The sequence below is a fragment of the Arvicola amphibius genome, chromosome X (genome assembly GCF_903992535.2).
Source record: "Arvicola amphibius chromosome X, mArvAmp1.2, whole genome shotgun sequence".
Taxonomy (NCBI): domain Eukaryota; kingdom Metazoa; phylum Chordata; class Mammalia; order Rodentia; family Cricetidae; genus Arvicola; species Arvicola amphibius.
Window position 1 is genome coordinate 120904425 of NC_052065.1, and position 23354 is coordinate 120927778.

Consider the following 23354-nt stretch of genomic DNA (forward strand, 5'->3'; position numbering starts at 1 on the left):
TGTGTGTGTGTGTGTGTGGACAAATAGCATATAACAAAATGACAGAGCTGACATGGTTAGCATTGTAGCTGCCTCAATCACTTGCAAAATTTTATTTCTGAGTAGGACAGTCATTATATTCAATGGCGATAAGTATAGCATTTAGAGACCATAAGCAAAAATCTTTACCACATGGAGAAAAGAGACTGATGAAGCAGAAGTACAGCGAATTGAACTTGTCCAAAATGATGGGGCTAGAGAAAGTCTGCATTGCTCAATTTGCTAAAACCCAAAGTGCATGTGGATGAGGAGCCCCAATGAAGAAATCATCGAAGCAGTTTATGTTCACAATCAGCTTACACTGCACACTAATGAGCGTGAACACGTTTGTTGCTTCGTTGTCATGGATTGCTAGACTTTAGCGTTTGAAAGCCAGAGACTGCCTGGGAAATAGTGCAGCTTCTATTGCTCTATTTCAATCACAGAAGCATGGGTGTGGATATTTCAGAAAAATCTCCCATTGAATCTTTTGATGCAAAGTTTTCTCCCCAGAATGACTGCTATATCAATCCCCCATTCTTACAACAGATTCCTGTTTTAAAGATTGGTTTCTCTCTGAGATATGGACAAATTTAAGGTGGATATTGTTCCAGGGAATGTCTGTAATTTGAGATCTCCATTGGGTTTCACTTCCTGGACTAGCAAGTTCACTGTAACGTTTAAGTTTAGCAGTATGATGCCTTCCATTGAGATGTGTATCTTGGACGCTATTTGGATGATTGCTGTTCAGCATTTGTAGAACTTAGCTTTTTAGTATCAAAGTTTGTTTTTCCTTGGTTATACTGAGTACAGTCTTTGCATCTCTTCCTCTTGCATTTAGAGTATTTGGGGTTCATGCATTTAGGGGTGCAAGTTCCTCCTTCCTCTTTCCCTCTTCCTATAGTCTCCTTCTTTCTCCCAATCTCTCTCCATCTCTTATTATATATGTATATATGTATGTAATTTTTTGTATCTATAAATAATTCTAGGACCCATAATTAAGAAAAATTATGTGGTATTTGTCTTTCTTATTTTACTTAATGTGATGACCTCTGGTTGTATTTATTTATCAGCAAAGGACACAATTGTTCTTTATGGCTGAATAGAACTCCATTATGTATGTATGTATATATATATATATATATATATATATATATATATATATATGATATTTATCCACTCATCACTTGACAGGCAACAAGCTGATGTTTGCTTTTTCAAATAATGCTATGATAAATGTGGATGTGCAGGAATGTCTGTGATATGCTGACTCAGAGTCTTTCAGGTATATACCTAGGCATGGCATAGCTGGGTTATACGGTAGTTACATATTTAATTTTTTGAGGAACTTCCACTGCTCCATACTGATTTTCATAATGCCTGGATTAGCGGGTATTTTCACCAACAGTCTGTGAGTGTTCCCTTTCCTCCATACCCTTGCCAACATTGGTTGATACTTGTCTTCTTAATGATGGAAATTAAGACTGGGGTGAGATAAAATCTGTGGTTTTAATTTGCTTTTTCCTAAAGAGGTTCTTTTGTGCTTATTGGTTGCTGAAGGAAAGCCTGGTGAAGACGCCTCCAGACACGAGTTGTAAGGTAGAACTCTCGGAGAAGGACTCCAATAGCTCAGAGAGGATGATTAAGAATTGACAAATTGAAAGGTTTGGCAAAGCAAAGGAAACAGTCAAGATAACTTTGAGAATGGGAGAAAATCTTTATTATACACTTGACAGAGTTAATATCTAGAAGACCATTAAAAAGACCTAAAATACCAAAAAACCAAACAATGCAATATTTCTGTGATTTTTCAATGAATGAAGATTTGAATCTTTAGTAATAATAATTTTACAGAGAAAAAAATAATAGAAGTCTTTGCATCTGAAAGATTCAATAGAACGTTTTCTGAAATATACAAACCCAAGCTTCAGGTTAACATGGATCAACACAAGATACATTGTTTCCTAGGCCATCTCTGATATTTAAAACTCAGCCTGCTTGCAATTTTGTTCAATTCATTTGCTTTTATTTTTTTCTTAAATCTTGCTTTAATTTTATTTTTTGAAACAGGGTGTCTCTATGTAGCCACGACTGTCTTGGAACTCACTTTATGGTCCAGACTGACCTTGAAGTCCGAGTTCATCTGCCTCTCTGGAGTACTGTGGTTAAAGGCAGGCCGCCACACATGGCCTTTTTCTAAAGCATTTTCTAAATCTTAGTTTCCTTTTTGATAGACTTACTGGAAAAAAATGAGACTAGTTATATTGGTGGCTCAGCTCATTCTGATTAAATTATTGCAGAGTCCTCGCCTCTGCTTGATAAAAATAAAAAATGCTTCCTGTTACGTATTACAGATTAATAGTGTTCTGAATGCCTCATCTAAGCAGGTGACGGGCTTTTTGTGTGTATGTGACATTTAAGATTACCCTCAAAATACAAAAAACCAAAACCCCCAAACCTGACTGCAGCTCAGCTACTAAAGGAATAGGGCTCGTAAACTATTAATACCAGTAGTTATCATGTCCAAGAGCAATCCCAGCTCTGTGTGACCACTCTTCTCATGTGTGTTAGAAGTGATGTCTTAGGCAGAGGATTGCAAATCCAATTAGCTGAGAGGAAATAACTGTACAACTAGACACCCAAATCCTGCCACTCTTTTCACTTATGGCCATTGTCAAATTTAAATGCAGAAATCTTAAAATGAATCATGTACTAAAGAAACAAAATGGCCTCCTGGCAAGGCCTAAGAGATGGAACTCTGGTAGGGCAAACAATGTTTTCACTGCCTTAAAGCAAGATGGACTTCTTATACAGTTTTGATTTTCCTCCTTTATTCATTCATGCGCTTTCATGAACTCATCTATATAGTTGATTGAAGGCTTCTGATTGTTAGCCTTTTACTTTCACATGGCCACAAAATCTTAAAAGCGTCCTATACAGACTTTAGATTTTCTGTATATGCAAAAAGAATTAATTGTAATCAAGGCTGTGTCATAAGCCAGTAGTTGTCTACTGCCATAATTATTTCTACATCATAGATAATATGCTTCTCAGGCAGGTAAATTCAAAATACCAATTTCTCTAAGATAAATATGCGCAATTTTATTTTGAGAGATTTGAATTGAAGAAAGATTGTGACTCACTTGTGACTTTTACTGAGTGCCATTTTCTCTCGGATGTTCTGTCCCCACCTTAAGTTACACATATCCAGGTCTAACAGGATATTTTCCTATTTCAGTGAGCATCATCCACCCTCTGTGATTTTTCCCAAAAGCAAAGTGTGTGACCTCCGAGGGTCCTCTGTCTTCTTTGTCTCTTCCTCTTCTTTGTTACTGCGCAGTGCCAGCAATTCCTCTCCGGGAGCTGTAGGCGTAGGGATCTTCATATTATTTTGACCCCATCTTTTCAATTTATTCACTAAGCCAAAACTTCCGTCCTAAACATCTATCATGGTCTAGGCACTCACTAGAAACTTGGTTAAAATGGCAAGAAGTTAAAGGCTATGCTTATGTCTCTATGTCTTACTGAGGAAGGCAGACGTGTAGTACCACATGTAAAACCGCAGCTGTGGTAAATGCTCTAAAGAACAGGTATGGGGTAGTGCAATCGTCCTTGATGAGCTAGTCATGGGCATTTGAGAAGGGAGGCTTCTCGGAAGAAGTGATACATGAGTAGATGCCTGAAGGCTGGATAGGTGCTACTGACTTGAGGAACTATGGGGGGAAACTGCAATTAGTGGCAGCAGCATGAGCAAAGCTCTTCTGGTGGAATTAAACGTTAAACACTGAGTTGGTAGGGGGAGGCTCACAAGAAAGGGTAGGACCTAGCCCAAATTTACACTAGCCAGAGAGAGAGAGAGAGAGAGAGAGAGAGAGAGAGAGAGAGAGAGAGAGAGAGAGAGAGAGAGAGAGAGAAAGAGAGAGAGAGAGAATTGTGTGAGACTCAATCTGATTTGCATTTTCAAATGTTCATATTTGTTGCATCTGAGATGGATTGGAAGGCATCCAAGCATAGTTGGCAGAGACTTTACAGGTAGCTGAGGAGCGCTGAGAGTGGGAGAAACTGTCCTCTCCAGGGAAGAGCACACCAACTGGTTACCCAACAAGTGGTCATCCCTGAAAACATACATACTGCATACTGGAATGTTTGAGGGGGCCCCTGGCAGTGGGACGAGGATCTATCCCTGGTGCATGAGCTGGCTTTTTGGACCCCGTTTCATATGGTGGGATACTTTGCTCAGCCTTGATGCAGGAAGAGGGGCTTGGTCCTGCCTCAACTAAATGTGCCAGGCTTTGTTGGCTCACCATGGGAGGCCTTACTCTTTTGGAGGACTGGATAGGAAATGGGTTGGTGAGCAAGTGGGGGGAGTGGAAGGAGGGGAGGGAGAGGGAACTGTGGTTGATATGTAAAATTAATAAAAAATTTAAAATAAAGAGAAAACATATGTACAAGTAATGTTATACAGATGGAGCAGATTATATCTAGGAATACACATACACACATAATACATACATACACACAGAGACATATATATGTATATATAAACAATTAGTGAAAAAGAGGCCATGAATTTGAAAGAGAGCAAGGGGGCTTATATAGGAAGATTGGGAAGGAATAAAGGGAAGGGAGAAACAATTATAGTATAATCTCAAAAGTAATAGAAAAACAACCCAAAAGAGGGTAGGACCTGTTGGAAGGTAAGCAATGGAGAGTGAAAGAAATTAATGGGGTCAAGGGATATTTAGTGGGTTGATCTCTAGGACAAGATGATGGGTTGGTTATAGCAAGGGAGGGAGAGAATGGAAGAGGCACCCGGAGAAGGATGGGCTGGCATAACAGAGTGGACTGACTACTCAGTGAAGGAACACTAGACGACCCAACATGGAGAGAAAGTAATGTGTTCAAGTTAGGGTATGTTCAGTCTGAGGTATTAATGAACTAGTCAAAAGATAATGCAAAGTGGCTTATTGCTTCTTAAAAGTGTGGAGCTCAGAATAGAGATCTGACCTAGAGAGAGATTCATTTGTCTCTTAATGTAAGTTGTTAGTCTAGGTGGGAAAGCACCATGGAGTTAAAGGAGAGGAGGGGTTGGGACAAAGCTTGGTCCAGGCAATCTGGCATAAGTGACTTCACAGAATTTTAGATGTGATGGGGGGGGGTATGGGCAAGAGGGATGTGGTATTTTCATTTTTATTGTAAGAGAGGAGAATAAGTTTTAAACCAGGAGGGAAAGGCTCATTAGGGAAAAGCGAGGCAAAGTCTGTGAAAGAGCAGATGACAGGATCTCAATTACAGTTGAACTTCTGTCTGATGATCTCAATTACTTTTTCCTTTGAAGAAGGAGGCGTGATTATCTGATAAACATGTGGAGGCGGTGCTTGACAATGGGGCATGTTTGAAAGGGTTATTGCAGAATAGGAGCATAAACTGAACAGAGAGAAGTAGTGGGAGGCAGCGTGGAAGGCTCATTTGAGGTTGGCGATCATGAGTTTTTAGGAGGAGAAAGGCATCCTCTTGTACTGGGTTTGTCCATGCTTGACTGCTCAAGGGAAGGTACAGAGGACATGAGCAGACGAGGAACCTTGAACTTCCAAGATGAACTTGAGCCAGTTGTGTGAACTTTCTGGAGCTCCATTTCTTCAACTTTGAAATGGTGATAATTACAATATTTTCCATAAAAAAAGTGGTTTGGTGGATTAAACAGGATAGCATATGGCACAGCACTTGGCTTGGGATAAGAGTTCCATACGCAAAGCATGTCACCTCCCCTTCAGATCCCAGTCTCATCTGAACTCTTCATCAATACATACTGCCTCTCACTTCTAGCTGAGATGACTTTTTTCTCCATCCACTCTTGCTGCCATATGTCTTTGTCTTCTCTCCACAAGCCCCATCATTGCTCAAATGTGGCCATCTTCTCAGACAATGGTTATTAGTCTCCCTAATGCTGGGACCTTTTAATAATGAACTTCATGTTGTGCTGACCTCCATCCATAGTTATTTTCGTTGCTACTTCATAACTGGAATTTTGCTACTGTTATGAATCCTAACGTAAATAGGTGGTATGCAGCATAACTGATATACAACTCCTGTGGAGAGATTGTTTGACCCCCTCAAAGGGGTTGTGACCCCCCCCCAGGTTGAGAGTCGTCACTGTTCTAAGTTAGCATCTCTTCATCTTCAAGCCAGTTTTGCTCTTTTGCTGCACTAATTTTCTATTATACTTTAAAGAAATATGGAGCCTGATTATATTCTTTTGTTGGCTTTATTATAAATCATATCACTTTACTGTTATGTTTAAAATACTACTTTATCTTTTTTTAAAAAGTAAACATTTCAGGTCAAGCGTGGTAGCACGTGCCTGAGCTTCCCAATGCTTGTAAAGCTACGATGGGAGGATCCTGAGTTAGGCTAGCCTGAGCTACATAGTGAGTTTTAGGGCTGAACTAAACAGTGAGACCTCGTCTCACCCCAAACAAACAAAAACAAAAACAAAAAAACAAACAAAAACTCAACTGAGCAAAATATCTCAATCATATGAAATTTCCAATACGAGTCTGAGTTCTCTAAGGGAAGGAAATATGGTCTAAAGCTTTCTCCTCCTCCCGGGGCTTCTAATGGCATTCACCATACTTGTGAAGTTTAACTGACTTGAAAAGGAGCATAAACTATGCTCCTGTGGTCTTCACAGCAGGATTGCACAGTCATATGGGGTGAATAGACACTATGATAGGGTGCTAGAAGGTATTATACTTTGTTTTATTTTATCACAGCCTTTGAAGTTCCTATTACATGTGTTTATAATGTCTATAATGTAGGTTTTTACAACATATACAGTCATGCATAATCTACAAATATATATTCATATGCACACACATAGATGGTCAAGATTCAAGACTTTTTGATCCAATCCTCAGTATTCTAATGACTGATAGAAATTTGACCAAGGCAGCTGGTCAGAGAACTGCGAGCCAGTAATTCCTTGAACCAGAAGGGTGAGGAATTGAGAAGAAATCTAGTCTCCATAGCAAGACCCTGCCTTGTGGGGAAAAAGGAAGAAGAGGTCTAATCAGCTCAAAAATCAAAGAAACTTTTCATTTATTACTTTCTAGGCACCAGACAGTAAGCTTGGTGGTTTGTACACATTAACTCATAAGTGTCAGGTAAGTTTTATAAGGCAGGATTATAATTCTCATATCACAGAGGAAGGTGCCGAAGCACAGAGAAGTAGACTAAGGCCATAAAGCAAGTTATAAAGCCTGAATCTAAAACTACATCTGACTGAATCCAAAGCTGAAGTTTTTGGCAAGATTTTTAACTCCACAATTGAGTTTCAGTAATGGATGTGAACTAATCAGGCTATTGATTTCTTCTTCCATGCGTTTCGATGGGTCTCTTTGCAAAGGTGAATCACCTCAATCAGTGTACAGTTTTGTACAAGTGCCCATGTCTTTTATGCAGATACTATGCAATAAATGTCTTCCCACTAGTTATTTATCCAGGGTATTATGAAAAGATAGAGATTTACAAAGTAGAAAATCATCTTAAGAAAAATTAAGTAATCAAACAACACAATTATTTCTGATACTTACCTCTCTTTAAAAATGAAAAGAAATTATAGAGCTCTTTCTTAAAGAATTGTCTCTAATTTCTAAGGCTGAATCTGAAGTAACACATGCTTTCTGATTTTTCAGTTGTTTCTGAAAATATGACAATTCAAGAAAGAAGTACAACTGTTTCCCAGCAAATAGACTTAACAACTCCTTCTCAAATTACTGGGCTAAATGCACGGAAAACTGTACATCTGTCTACAGTGTCACCAGAAAGCAGGCCTATCTCTACAGTCAGTCATGCAGCTATATCACATTCTAATACAATACCCTCACCTCTAGCTACAGTGAGTGTATCAAAAGATTTAAAGACATCTATGGCTCAGACAGCTCCATTTTCAGATAGCTTGTTTACTTCAACTGCCATCCCTCCGCCTACCCAGAGCACACCCATTCCTGCTGCTACTGACTCCATGAAAGTAACTCAATACCCACATTTAGGAAAAACAAAGACAACAAAAGTAGTGGAGGTCATGGCTACCGAAACCTTTCATCTAACTACAGCTGCTGATTTCTTTGACACATCTGGAATTACCAAGAATTTTATTGTACCTGAAACTTTAACATCTAAATTCCAGTCAGCTGTTGGGAAGACAACTTTATTCTTGGTGACTGAGTCAACATCCATGTCTACAACACCTTGGTCCAAACACAAGCACACAGATGTTGCTACACTCCCTACCTCTAAATCTGGGCAAGAATTTCTTGTATCTCCAGCTTCCAGAACTGCGCCTTGGTCCACACTAGAAGAGACTTCAGCTATTGCTACTGACATTGGAATTGTATCAACCTTCCCTACAGACTCTCTGCTCACCTCCACAGCTGCTCCCATGAATTCTGTTTTTCCCGGAAATCATGTGGCATCTACCTTGTCAACAACTAATGCAGAAATGGCATTCACCCATTCAGTGTTGCCTATGAAGACCACATCTGCCCTAAGAACAACGAAAACAGAGTCAGTACCTACAAATTTCCAAGATGTCTCTTCATCCAAAATGGAGGATGCTATATCTACCCCTATGACTAAAGAGACCTCTCCTATGGCCTTTTCTTCCACTAAATCCTCTCCAGTCATTGGAAATCAGGGTGTACTGACAGTTGATACTGAGAGTACACATCTAGCCTTAACTCCCACAACCAAACTTGTCCCTCCCTTGGCCGAAACTTCACTATTCCCTACCATGGAAGGGCTAGTACACACCCAGAATACACCCACAACTGATGAGCCCATGCTCACTTTGATTTCTACTGAGTCATCTTTTACATATAATGCGTCTGAATCAGGTCTCACATCTGTAACTGAGAAAACTGACTATCAGTTCTTCACCACCTGGACTCCAGAGCCAGATCAGACACTGTTGACCTCTAGGAATACAACCACTACACCTGCATTCATGCCTAATGAAAATCTTACATCATCATTCCAAGATAATATTGCTAAAATAGACAATTCATCCATGACAATTAATGTCACTCTACTTGAAACATCCACAGACAGCAAGGGTACCACCAATTCTGATGCTACCACTGTCAGGTATACAATAGCTCCAACCAAACCAACATCCCAGTGGCTTAGTAATTTCTCCAGTGTTGCTGGAATCACATCTATAACTAGTCAGCCTGAGTCTAAACTCACCACCTTCTTATGGAAAAGCAACTCCAAGCCCACAGTAGCTGCAAATGAACTTCCCTCAATACCAAGGGAGACAGTTGCTCCACCAGTGGCTATATCTACCCTCACTGCCATTAAGTCAAATTTTTCTACTGAGAAGAGCACTTCTGAGACAGCACAGATATATACAAATGGTATGAGCACATTTGGTGATACTATGGTCCCCCAACCAATATCTGCGACAACACAGAGATTCCATACCACTGTGACAAAAGAAACCACTTCCCATCATCCTAAGGTAAAATCAACTATAGCAGCAGTAGCTGAGGTTTCTCCATTTGCAGCAATGCTGGAAGCAACAGATGAATCAGCGCAAATGGTGACAGCTTCCGTCACTGCTTCCCCCTTTCCAGATATAGACAAATTGACTACTGCATCGAGTAACCAAACTGCAACTACTGGGATGGGAGTAAGCTGTTTTTCAACAAAACTGATGCAAAGCACACCTAAGAGTTCATACAATAGAACTCCAGAACCCTTTAACTCAACCCATACCTATACAGTGCACAGGACTGCAGAGACATCTGAGGGGAACTCAGCTTCATCACCCATTTCTCCGAGCACCCAGACACTCCCTGAACTTCTGGGTTCTTCCACAAGGATAATGGGAGCCACTTTCTCTACTACTTCTTCACAGAAGACAGCTCTTTCTTTCTCTCCTTATATCTCGCCTCCACAGACTGCAGCGACTCATTCCTCAGAAGTCCCTCAACCCACTACCCACAAGTTCTCACTGCCAGTTAATGTCTCTGCTGTCACCTCTCCTGCCACCACTATGGTGTTGTTCTCTGAGACCAAGGTTACCCTGCCTCAGCCTTCTACTTTGGCCAGGGATGTCACAACATCTATGCTCTCAGTTGGCTCTCCTCCACCAACAGGGGCAATGACCACAGCAGTGGTGCCACCAGCGAGCCCAGCAGCGTCCACAGCCAGTGATATCTTACCTACCCACAGTGACTCACTTCTTACCATGTCAGGAGTCACAACCGTCCCTTCCTCAACAGCACCCATGGCAGTTTCCTCACTGAGACCTCCCACTCCTGTGATAACTAAGGCTGTAACCACCCTCCCCTCGATCTCAGCTGACCCAGGAAGTCCATCGGTACACACTCTTGTCTGCTCAAGACCTCCCGCTAAGAACATTACTCTTGTTTCCTCTACTTACGCTAACTCTACCACATCTACATTGGTAGCAACACCATCTGGATCTCAAGTTGAGGATTCCACGCATGTTTTTAGCTCTCCCTATACTTTTAGTAGCAGCGGAGATGTTGGTATGGCTTCTAGACCCGCAGAGACATCTACTGGTAGTGAGACCGTGTCCCTCCACACCTTTGTCAATAAGCTTACTACCTCAGCAGAAACCAAATCTACCGCATATTTTGTAAACGCACCCGTCTCCACCCAGTTGGCGGCTGCAACCTCTATGTTATCTTCTGAGAAAGAACAGACCAAAACCTCCATGGGGCAAATCCCCAGAACTACAAGGGTGGCAGAAATTTCCCCATCCAAGACTTCCTTTATTTCGGACTCCCAGGGCACCTTCCCTTGGGAAATGACAGACACAGAACTTTCAGAGACCACAGAGATCTCCAGCCATCAAACACATTTGCCATCCGAGATTCTACCTGGGAATCCAGCTTCTCTGAATTTCGCCACATCTTCTTCTGGGAGCACACAGACCACAGAAACCTTGACCTCAAGTACCATAATAGGTCTTCATGTTTCAGAAGGGTCAACTAGTCTTGAGGAAACAGCACTCCCTTCACAAGTTCAGATAATAACCAAGTCTTTGTCTCCTGATAAAGAAAGGACAAGTGCCCTTTTGGAATATCCTCCCTCTGCTGTGACTCATTCAGACACAAGTCACCAGGCTATTTCATCCGTAGACGCCACAACTTCCAGGACAGCTAGAACATCCCATCCTGTGCTCATTAACACAACTCTTTCACACCTTCTTTTATCAAAGACACAACCTGAGTCAACATGGATTGCTTCTTCCACTTCTGAAAGCACACAGACTTTCCCTAAGTCCTTCTCTACTCTCACACCTGGACCACTTGACACCAATTTTACAATGATCACTCGCGATGGGAGCACCACCGTCTTTTCTGTTCCAAATAAACCTATAAACTTTCCTGGGGAGATCTCTATGGGAACGTCCACTCCTATTCACCAGATGTCTTCATTGCCACTCAGCATTACTACCTTCACCCCTAAAAAGGTTTCTGACACCCCTATGATACTAATGACTAAGTCTTTCCGAACAACAAACTCAGGCCATTTGAAAAGTGTCTCTATAGGTACTTCAGGACTGAAGTCTGAGAAGTCATCAATGCCAGTTAATAACTCTGTTTTCTCAACTACAGTGGTTTCTTCTGACACCCCCACAAGACTTTGGGCATTCTCTTCTTCATTGTCTTCATCTCCCCCTAAGCCTACAAAAAACACTCAAGCATCGACTTTGGGTACCACACCAGTATCGTATGCTGGACCTACTTCACAAAGCACAGTGGTTTCCCCTACTTTCACTAATTCAGAAGAGGTAGAGGTGCCATTTAAGAATACAACTGCACCCGCTTCCTCTCCAACAGAGCTGGATTTTTCATCTATGAAAACTAGTCCAACCGTTATGGTGTCTGGGACAGTGACTTCAGTTATAGATGCCACTTCGTCCTCTCCGCTCAGTTCTAGGAATACTGAAGCCATTTCCTTCACCCCAAAGACCATGTTTTCTTTGTTACTTTCAACAACCCAGCAACCATCACAAGAAAATGAGGCTACTACTCTGGACATGTTGCCTGGGATTACCAACAATTCCCCATCTTCTGAGAGTGGTGGAGAGACAGAGCTCATTAATACCTATTCAGCAACTACCATCCCTGCAAGTGGGCTTTCATCTAAACCTTCAGATAGTTTTTATACTTCCTTGAATATTCAGGTTTCCCCATCTTTGACTAACTTTAAAGGCACCCCTACACCTACAGAAGGTGCAGAGTCCACACAGATCCACCTTTCCAGCGACACAGGAAAGATGACTTCCTCGTCAGAAACTATTTTGCTAACCAGTGACCTAACAAGTAGCAATGGATGTGTGGTTACTCCTGCTTTATACCCTTCACGGACCCAACCTCCTGGAACTCCACCTTCTTTGGTATCGTTTCTTTACTCACCTCATAGCACTGAGGCCAAGTTTCCCCTTACATCTCAAATGGCTGAGTTCCCAGCACAGGGAACAAGAATCACACCTGGGATTACCCAGTCTCTACCTACAGCCTCCAGAAACATGGCCGGAGGTGAAGAAGACACCCCGCTTCCAGTTTTCACAATTAGTGTAATGACAGCAGACAGAGTGGAAACAGAAAGACCTCACTTTACTCTTGGGACTTCATCAACATTGCAGATTGGTCTGGTCTCTAGAGACAGTGAGACAATGCCATCGATTTTCACATCAGAAAGCCTTCCTACTTTTGGGCTATCTGAGAATACTTCCTTATCAATATCTTCCACAGTTCTCCCTACCACGTTGGCTGCCATTTCCAGGGCTACCTCTCCAACTAGGAGTTTATCTAGTCTCCCTCCAGGCTCTCTGGCATCTGTATCTAATCCTTCGCATCTTCTAACTTCCCCTGCAGGAGAAATGGCAGAATCGATATTTTCAGTTTCAGACACAATAGCAGCATCCCCTGACTTTCCAATAGTATCCTTTTCGGATGGAAGCACCACTCCCACCCAAAGCACTCCTCCAGCTACACTAGGTGTCATCGCTGCTGACTCTCTGACTTCTCTGCTCACAGCTACAAAAGCCAAAGGTGAAAGTCCATACACGTCTACATCCCTTGAATCATCCCCCAGGGCTACTGCGGCTCATAACTCCAGGACTACGTCTGAATTCACGTCCTTTAGCAGAAAGAGTACATCACCTGTAAGCAGTCACGACCTGTCTACTGCATCCACAGCTATAGGGCCCTCATTTCCACTGCTGTCTGCTGAGATGACCCATCCTTCTACAGCGACTGGGTCTTCATTAATCTCTTCATCTTTTAAGTCAACTTGGGTAGACTCCACGTTTTCCTTTCTGTTTTCACAAGCATCTACTTCGCCAATTGCTACAGTGTCTACAGGTATTTTATTCATATATCTTTACAAGTATTTTGTTCACATATCCTTAACAGAGTACACGAACAATGAATGGGTCGTTTGTTCTCCGAGTTTTCTGAAGGCAGAAAATGAGAGAGAAGGATTATGTGTTTCTTTTCCTCTTAACATCTTTGGCATGCAATTACCTTTTCTAGGCACAGACCTCTCTAGCTGTCTTTCTTGTCTTTACTTAAATATGTTACAAGTGGGTCTTTTCACAAAGTATGGCATTTGAAGCATTCTGTACAGTTGTCTTGTTCTTGATGTCCTGATTGTGACTCTGCCCATATGAATACAGACTAGGAACATCATCTTTACCCTGTAAAAGCATACTGGGGGTGGGAGGGATGGAGAGATGGCTCAGTTATTAAGAGTCCTGTCTGCTCTTCCACAGGACCCTGGTTCAATTCCCAGCACCCACATGGAGACTCAAAACCCTCTGCAACTGTCATTCCAGGAGATCTGATGCATTCTTCTGGCATCCTGAGGCACCAGGCATGAACATGGTGCACAGACATACATGTAGGCAAAACACAAATGCATATAACAAATAAGTAAATGAAAAATGATCATATGCCTTCAGGTCTGATGATGTTTTCCACACAACAGAAATTACACACACACACATGCACACACACACACACGCACACATACACACCACCACCACCACCATCATCACTGTAAACAACAACAAAAACCAAAACAACACATACACATAAAAACGACAATTGTATCATTGTGTCTTGCCTCTTGAATTCCTCCTGTGTAGGTCTGAACCCTCTCTAATCCCTACATTGAGCTGACTAGAAATGCTTAGGGAGTATTTGACTTCCATTTTGTTCAAATATTAACAGTTCTGTAACTTTTAAACCATTTGCTTAATTTATTTCATTTTTATTATTTTTATATTATTTTATATGTATGAGTTTTTGCTTGCATGTATGTATCTTCACCGCATGTATGCCTGGTGCCCAAAGAGACCAGAAAAAAGGTGTTGAGTCCCCTGGAAATGGAGTGATAGGTGGTTGCGAGTCACCATGTGGGTCTGGGAACTAAACACAGGTCCTGTGCAGAAGCAGCAAATGCCCTTAACTGATGATTCATTTCTCTAGCCCCCTACTTGTTTATTTATTTTATGTATGCATGTGGGGGCATGTGTATCACTGTGTACTTGCGGAGGAAATTGGACAACTTGTGGAAGCCAGTTCTCTCTTTCTACCATCTGGGTCCCGAGAATCAAACTCAGGTCATCAGATCATCAAAGCTAGGTGGCAAGTGCTTTTATTTGCTGAGCCATTTCCTTGGCTTGGGCCAATAACTTTTAAGATTCTAAAATAAAGATATAAAAAGACAAGATCAGGAGGAACATAAAGAAAGAAAACTCTGAAGTAGGAAGGAAAGCAGTGGGGAGAAAATAATTATTTTCTTAGAACAAATAATCTTAAGATACAGCATGTAGCATGGCTGTTGAATAAGCTTGAAATCAGTTGGCTGATAAAAGTATGGATTTAGGGAATTTGCATCAAGTCTGTATAGAAACTGCAGAGAAACCCATGGAAATGGTGACATCATCAAAGCAAAGATGGGATGGTGGTACCTTGCATATTTTGTTCTTAGTTATGCAGCCTCAAATGCCAATTCTTGGTGTTAAACTAAGCAAAATTTAGGAATGAAAATAAATCATTTTGTTTGTTATACAGTGGAGAGCACTTCTCAAATTTTGAGAAATCAGATTTCTTGATGTAAATAGCAAAAATCAATCTGTTTATTTTTATTACAGTTTCCTTCTACAATATCAAAATTACCTTCTCTGTGTTTGATGAAGAGCCAAGAGTCCTTCTTACCACTGCTATACATGACTTTACAAAAGATTGGGTAAAATGCTCTTTTAAATATTTATGGTACTTATTGAATGCATATGACCAAGACCAGGAAGATTGAAAGTAGCCTCCCTTTTCTACTGATAATCCATTTCACAGATAATCAGTTCAGATTGTTTTCACTGCATATGTATTTACTCTGCAGGCAACACTCTGAAGATATATGCAATCCCTTTCATAGCAGCAGTGTTGAAAGCTTTTATGAGATGTTATTTTCATTTGTTGGGATCTGTACATTTTCCTCCACAGACACAAATTCTGAGTCACTGCCAAATTTTTCTAGTTAGGGGAAATAGAGCACTGACGACCAAGTGTGTGGCAGAGTGTTTATGTAGCTCTATTTTCTGTACTTTATTTTTTGTTCGACTATAACACAGTGAAAATTTTACTTGTCCTTACATTTTTTGATAATGAAACTTATGCATACTGTGCAATTGAAGTTCATATGAAAACACTTAAAATAGATAACACCTGTCCTCTACTGCTCCTCTTAATAAGTTAAGATATATTCTGGAAGATTTTTCCATGCAGTCACAGAAAAAGAATTGGTATACTAATTATGCCACTCTTTACCTTGATCACTTGCTGGTTACCTGTGGATTTTTTTTCTCATTTCTGGGGAGCAAACCCAAATCCTTGTACAGACTAGGCAAACATATTACCAGTGATAAAACCAATAGTGGTTTACTATGTGTCTCTGAGCATATTTGTGGTAGTGGATATAGCTATGCTTAGACAGTTTAGCCGAAGCATAAGATTTTTACTATATGTCTGTAACAGAAGTTTTCATTTCACTTTCAAATCTAGATGTCTGTTGGTAGGCATTTAGGTTTCTCATATATTTTCTCTATTTTAAACAGTTCCAAAAAATGTTCCTCCAATCATTTTAGAGATCTTTGAATCTTTTTATAGGATTAATTTTTAAGTTTTTAATCATTGGATCAAAAATCATGAACATTTTACATATTAAAGGTTATCATAAAATGGTCTTCAGATAAGTAACAACACCAGTGTGTACCTTAGGCCCAACAGTGAATGATCATACTGGTTTTCCTGTTCTCCATTAGCACTTATGTTCAAGTGTATATGACCCAATTCTAACGTACTTGAAAATAGTGAGTGTTTCAGAGTGTTCAGGCTGTCTCACAGAGATACACCAACTGAATGGCTTTAAAACAGCCATTTGTAATCTCCCAGTTCTGGGCAGTAAGTAGTCAGGATTGGGTAGAGAAACTTAAGACAACAGTGCTGGGAGGGTTGCATTTGGGTGAGATTTCTCAGTGTGGCCTTTTTACTGTGCCTTCGAATGGTGTTTCTTTTGTGCAATACACCTCTGCTTTCTCTTTGTTTTCTTATAAGGATAACAGTTTTTATTGGATTTGCGCTCCCTAATGGCTTTATAAAGAAATATGATCCGATTGCTGATTAGGGTTTCCAATTTGAGGTTAGGTTGGAGGGCCCCTTAGCTCCCAACAGTGTGTTCAAATGTTAACTGAAATCTGGAGCAAGTTTGGGAACGTTGGGTTCACTGAAATGATTACTGCAGCTCACATTGTCCCAAGTGACTTCCTTGACTTAAAATGGAAGAATGGCCACACAAACAATGACCTTCTCCTTTTTTGTGATTTTTTGATTTTACAGTTGAATTATATGCTTCAAAACAGCGAATTTTCTCTTGCTAACTTGACTATTCAAATCATAAGCAGGTATGTAAATGGCATCTTTTGTGAGTTGAAGTGAAATTGAGGGACCACCTGGGCCTTTGAGTTTCCTTTGTTGTTATCTAGGAATGAAGAACACATTTGTCTCACTGTAGGTTGTAAAACCAATGGAAGAACAAAATAAAATAAAACAAAACAATTCAGAGAGGAAAACAGGGAAATCAGAGACTCATTTTGCCACATTCTATTCTCAGTATAACAATTCTAGTTTCAGGAGACTGAAAATACACTTACATGTGTTGATGGAAGTTTCTGTCCTGCCTGGTTCTGTAGCCATTCAGTCCCAAAGAAACACACAGAGGCTTATATTAATTATAAACTGCTTGGCCTATTAGCTCAGGCTTATTATTAACTAGCCCTTATAACTTAAATTAACTCATAATTCTTGTCTATGTCTAGCCATGTGGCTTGGTACCTTTTCTCAGAAAGGCATTCTCATCTTGCTTCCTCTGTGACTGGCTGATGACTGACTGCTTTTCCTCTTCCCAGAATTCTCCTATTTTGGTCACCCCACCTATATTTCCTTCCAGGCTACTGGCCAATCAGCATTTTATTAAACAAATTCGAGTGACAAATCTTTACAGTATACAAGAACATTATCCCACAGCACACATGAGAAAGGCTTCTACCCATCCATGAAGCTTCTGATCCTAGACTCAGACACCCCTCACTAGGTGCCACCTCAGAACATTGCCACATGTAGCTGTCCCTCTGTGTGACTGCCTACTTTCAATATGTTGGCTCTTTGGTTTCTCTTATGTGTTCAAACAAAATAGATTCATGAAGGTTTATTTATAACTGCAGGTTATCATAGGCGATTGCCTTAGTGTAGACTTTAATAGCAATACTTACCACAGACTGGTCAGTTTCACCCACAAATGCTGTTTTCCTCACACTTCAGTATGCCTGTGAGTCTTCACATGCTAGGGAGCACAGACAGGAAGCACATCTGTCTTTACTTAAAATGTTTGCTAGTTCACAAATGCTGTTCTTGGGGGCTCCACCCTCATTACCTAATTACCTCCCAAAGAACTCATAATCAAATACCACCTCATTAGGCTTCAACATAAAAATTTTGACTAGACACACAAATTCAACCCCCCCCCAAAACATGAAAGCAAATAGGAGGTATTTGGAGTCTTCAATATTGTTTTAAAAGTCACATGTTGATTTTATTCAATGTAAAAGTGATGTTACCATTGTAAAATCTATGTAGAAATAATGTATAGAAATCTATGACTTGGATATTGAAAATCTATAAAACCCACATTTTCCCACCTCTTAAAGAATACTTGTGGACATCTGATATCATATATTCCTGTAGCTCTTTTTAATGTATTTAGTAAAAGAGTTCCAACTCTGCATACTGCTTAAGAACTTTCTTTTCTTGTTTCATAATAAATCATGCACATCTTCTATGTCATAATATAAAAGCTAGGTTGTTCTCTTTTATTTTCTTCTTTCTTTTCTTTCTTCCTTTTTTTTTGAGCCAGGGTCTCATTGTATAGCTCTGGCTGTTCTAGAACTTGCTATATAGACTCAGGCTGGCCTCAGACTCATAGAGATTCACTTACTTTTATCAGGGGTAGTGTAATTAAATGCCTGCACCACCACTCCCAGCTTAGCTTATTAATTTTAATGATTGCATAGATATTTGAGTAATTCCCACCATTGCATATATATTTTTAATGCACTGTTGCTGAGTAAAAGTCTTGCCACCACTTTAGTGTGCAAATAATAATCAAGCTCATTTCAAGGGTCCCCTTTGGAGCCCCAACACAGTTGGAATTCTGCTGCCTCAGACCTGTTGTTAACCTTTTCTTGCAATCCATGTATTTGGTACTACATTTCATTTTCCTATAATTTTGTGATGCTTTCAATACAGAAAGACTTCTGAAGAAGAGGTGGCCATGTACAGACATATTGTAAGTAATATTTCTAAATTAACCTACTTGTGATCCATTTTGAAAATGATTAGCCATAAGAAAATAACTCTGAACTGACCATGCGGCAGCAATTAAAAGATTTTGTGGGAAGAGTGTGTAAAAAGACTTAGGGATCATAAATGGTAACATAATTTCTTGATTGTGAACATCTCACAGAAAAGTCTCACTCTTCCAAGATGCAATTGTGTGTAAGTCCACAATTCGACTAATAAATCTAAATCCCTCTTCCTGTATTTGTACAGCGTAGAAAACGAGCTCTCATCTTTTTTGACCCAAATTCCAGTACTTATTTCAGTTCCTCAGAACGGTGCCGTGGCACACTCCAAAGTGGTTAGAAACCACACAGCTTTTAAGGCACTTAAATATGACATAAATATTTTGACTATATAGAATACAGTAAATCCAATAGTTCATTCTAAGTCATCTGCCATCCTTTAAAATACTTGCTACAAACAGCTGTCAAAATTTTAAAAATGCAACACACAGCTAACACAATATAACTAAAATTTCTGTAAATACTATGTGTAAATGCTCTCAGGTGGCAATCTACCAAAGCTCCTAGTTCCTTCACATTCTGACTGTGGGACCTGGGGCAAATGAATCAACCTCTCTGTGCCTCCATTTCCTTATTTATTAGCTGGGCAGAACTAAGTAGTATCTGTTAAGTGCTAACTTGGCTTAGAATGATAAAACATTTTCTGTTTGTCATCAGCACCCTGTCAGTACCCAGCCTGGGATGCTGAGTAAATGATTACCATTCCCGAGAGTCAGCTGTTTCATCTACAAAATGGGGTGATGGTCCTTGTATGGTCTACTCTTCAGGCTTGCTTTGAAGGTTAAACACATTAGTGTGCTGCTTAAGGGATATTTGAAGAAGGTATTGGTTGTGTGAATGTAAAGAATAATTCTGATTTTCTTGTTAATGATAAGCCCTCTATTTAAATTTGATATTTGTTCAGAGACTTCAGTGACTATATCCTCTTTCTTTCCCATCAGTTGGAACAGAAAAATGGGCAAGGAATGGCCGCAATTTTTCATGTACCATACAGGCAAGTGATACGTTTATTCATGGCCGGTATATTCCGTTCTGATTCGCCTTCCTTCTAACTCTGGATGTGCAATGTGCAGCCTTTTTTTGGTCAGCATTGTCAGAAGGAGAGTAAAGTACCTGGTAGCTATTTCACAGATGCTCCAGTTAGGTTTCCACATTCATGGGGCTAAGTTCTTTTCATTGGTCATAGCGTATAGCTACCTCTTTGTATGGAAGAGGAAATGGGGTTCAATGTAGCTGTAATTTGGGGTTGGGGAAATAAAATGTTTATCATGGTCAATAAGGTCAATGACATGCTGAGAAAAGAATGAGAACCCCATGGAAAACACTCCAGATAGTACACACTCATGGGCCAGACCCTCTCGGAACAATGGCTATTGTTTGTCTTTTGAGACACACCATGAAGGACATAGAGTGAAAGAAGGCTCATGAAGAGATTGTTGATATGTCCAAGGTGCTGGATTGAGAGTCAACTGCAAGTGGGGAGGAGAGGTTCAAACAGTGGAGTCCTCTTTATAAAGAACTCAGAGAAGAGATGGGCTCCAATCAGAAGTGATAGGGTGAGTGGAGTCTAATCCGCCACTTCTAGGTCAGGGAAAGGATAGGAATTCTTTTGATTTGCCATATGGCGAAACTTGACATAAAGGCCAGTGCATTCAATTTCCAACAATTGTTAGGAAGCTCAGTGAATATGTTCATCAAAAGCTATATGCAAAAATAGAAATAAAAAAATGTAGGCAAGTTTTTGAGTCTGAAATATTCTCCCCAGTAAAATATTAGATTAACCTAAAATATTTAAAGACCTTACTATAGAGATTGAGGCCAAAGACTGCTCTATTCTTTATTATCTTTTTGTGTAGATTTTGCAGGAAATGATATCTCCCTAAACCTCAGTTCTTTCATCTGTAGAATGGGGATCATAACATCACTATCTTGGAAGGTTTTTGTGAAAATTAAATGAATCAAAACATGTGAAGCAAGAACTCCTCAAATGTTAGCTATCATTACCATCTTTATTAGTCTTTTATAGGGTTAGCCTTCAGCAGAACACTTCTGTATAGACTAATTGGACATGTGCCTATTTGCCTTATTGCAGAAATGATGGATAAATTGAAGGGCCAGAACGATAAAAGGTTTTCTCTGAAATAATAACTCCTGAGTACTCCGTCTTCCCTATTAATTATTACAAACTCCTAGAGAAATCTCCTGGCTGGGCAATTTCAACATAACACAAATGTTGTACACCAATCTTTTGAAAATAGGTTTTAAGTTGTCCTTTTTGGATGGATGCAAGAAAATGTATTAGAATACTTCCTTGTACTGTCTTTCATCATTTCTCAACGTCTATCATTTAGTGGCTATACAATATTTAATATTTATGGCCTACCAATGAGGACAGCTCTATAGAATTTTAGCAGCATCAGTCAAACTGCACTCTCGTGACCTGACTGTCGTGGTTCGTTTTTGCCTTGTTTGTAGTTGTGCCTGTTGGGTCATTATAAAAGCCAATTCCTCTTTGGAACCAGCAGAACTGATCAGCAGAATCCGAATGAAGATATACGGGAACCTCACACATGCGAACTTCATACAAGATCAATTGACTCTGCTGGTAAAGTCTGACCGTGTTGCAGTGGAAAAGCTAGGTAATTCTTTTGGCAGGGTATTTCAGTATGAATGCACTTTTCTTATTATAAAACTCGTAATGAATATACTGTAAGGGTGCTAAGTTCAAAGGGAAGAAAAGGCTTATCTGTCTATGTCTGTCTGTCTGTCTGTCTGTCTGTCTATGTATGTATGTATGCATGCATGTATATATGTACGCATGTATTTATGTATGTATGTATGTATGTATGTATGTATGTATGTATCTATCTATCTATCTATCTATCTATCTATCTATCTATCTATCTATCTATCTATCTATCTATCGACAAGGTCTCCTTATGTAGCCCGGGGTGGTTGGGAACTCACTATATAGCCCAAGTAAGTCAGTAAGTCTTTAACTCACCGAAAGCCTCCTATCATAGCCTCTGCCTCCTAAGGCTTATAGATATGAGTCACTATGCCCAGTTGGGAAGTCATCTTTCCACATAAATTTATGCCCACACGTCCTGATGACTCTCTTACATTTAAGAGCTTATAAATGAATAACAGAGACTTTCCAAGGGACTTTTGGTCAGCTGTGACTATCAGCAGTGGCCCGTCTATGACCAGTATGAGAGAACCGCCTCTCTGCTACAAAAAACCTGGAAACATGGGGTGGAGGGAGGCTCCATCATTACCCACAATACATGCCCTATAGATAATTGCTAATTTATTGACTGATTCAGCCAACCTATTCATCTTAGGAAATGATCTGAGCACTGTCCCAGATTTCCCGCATAGACGTTTTCTTCTCTAATTAGGAAAGTTTCAGTGGTAAAAGAGAAAGGCTACCCCGGGCCACTCTACCTCCTCCTTCCCATTGCTGCCAGCTTTGTCCCTTTCCCCCAGTAGATGGCTGTAAAAACTTTGAGCTAACACAGATGCATTAGAACAGACTGTCCTTAACAGTATGCTAATTAAATAGCAGAGGCTTGTGGTTGCACAAGTTTAGAGTGGGTTGAAGGCAGAGAAGAGTAGAGGTCACAGTCAGAGCCCACCGTGTAAATGGCACTAATCAGTATGTCCTGGAAGTGAGAAGGAGGTGTTTCTTTGCTTGTTCTTAAAGAAGGTTGGACAGATCTGTCTGGGTCACTCTGTCACCATCTAAGGGAAAATTTCTGGAGTCAGGAAATGGATGCAGTAGGCACTCTGTAAGGACTGGGGACTTTTACATAGACAGCCTAGACCACATCTGTATTACATGACAAAGCCTGAAAGTAAATGTGTGGCTCAGCTGCCTTCCATGGCAGAGTTAGTCTTACCTTTCAGCACTGTTAGCAGCGACATCATGGCCCTGGGTGTGTTGGTCATGGCAGGCATACTGATTTTAGTGAAACCAAACTGCCCTGAGATCATTAAGAAGGAGATGACTACCATAGGCAAGAGATGTCTGCGCCCAGTCTCCCATGTTTACATAGCAGAACAAAAACAATAGTGCATCCTTTGAAAGAAAATCAGCAGACGGGGTCTCCAGATGTGTTACGTTAGTTAGTACCACTTTTCTGCTTTGATTTTTTTTCTCCAATGCATATCTAGCACTTTAAACATCAATTTCCAAATTGCATATATACGTGTATGAAATTGTCAAAGAACTTTTGAAAATGGGAAAGAGCAACCCCTACCCCCATCAATGGGTCTAATGAGAAGGACTAAACGTGAGATTGCACTGAAA

At 40.2% G+C, this 23354-nt stretch overlaps 1 protein-coding gene across 1 annotated transcript in view; it reads left to right on the top strand.

Annotated features, from left to right (window-relative positions):
• The window catches only part of Adgrg4 (adhesion G protein-coupled receptor G4), a 95940-nt gene that overhangs the window by 12403 nt on the left and 60183 nt on the right, over positions 1–23354 (top strand). The window contains exons 2-7 of the mRNA XM_038315882.1: positions 7713–13424; positions 15221–15315; positions 16962–17026; positions 18927–18966; positions 19984–20036; positions 21518–21681. Coding sequence (XP_038171810.1) covers positions 7713–13424; positions 15221–15315; positions 16962–17026; positions 18927–18966; positions 19984–20036; positions 21518–21681 — 6129 coding nt within the window. The remainder of the gene's footprint in view (positions 1–7712; positions 13425–15220; positions 15316–16961; positions 17027–18926; positions 18967–19983; positions 20037–21517; positions 21682–23354) is intronic.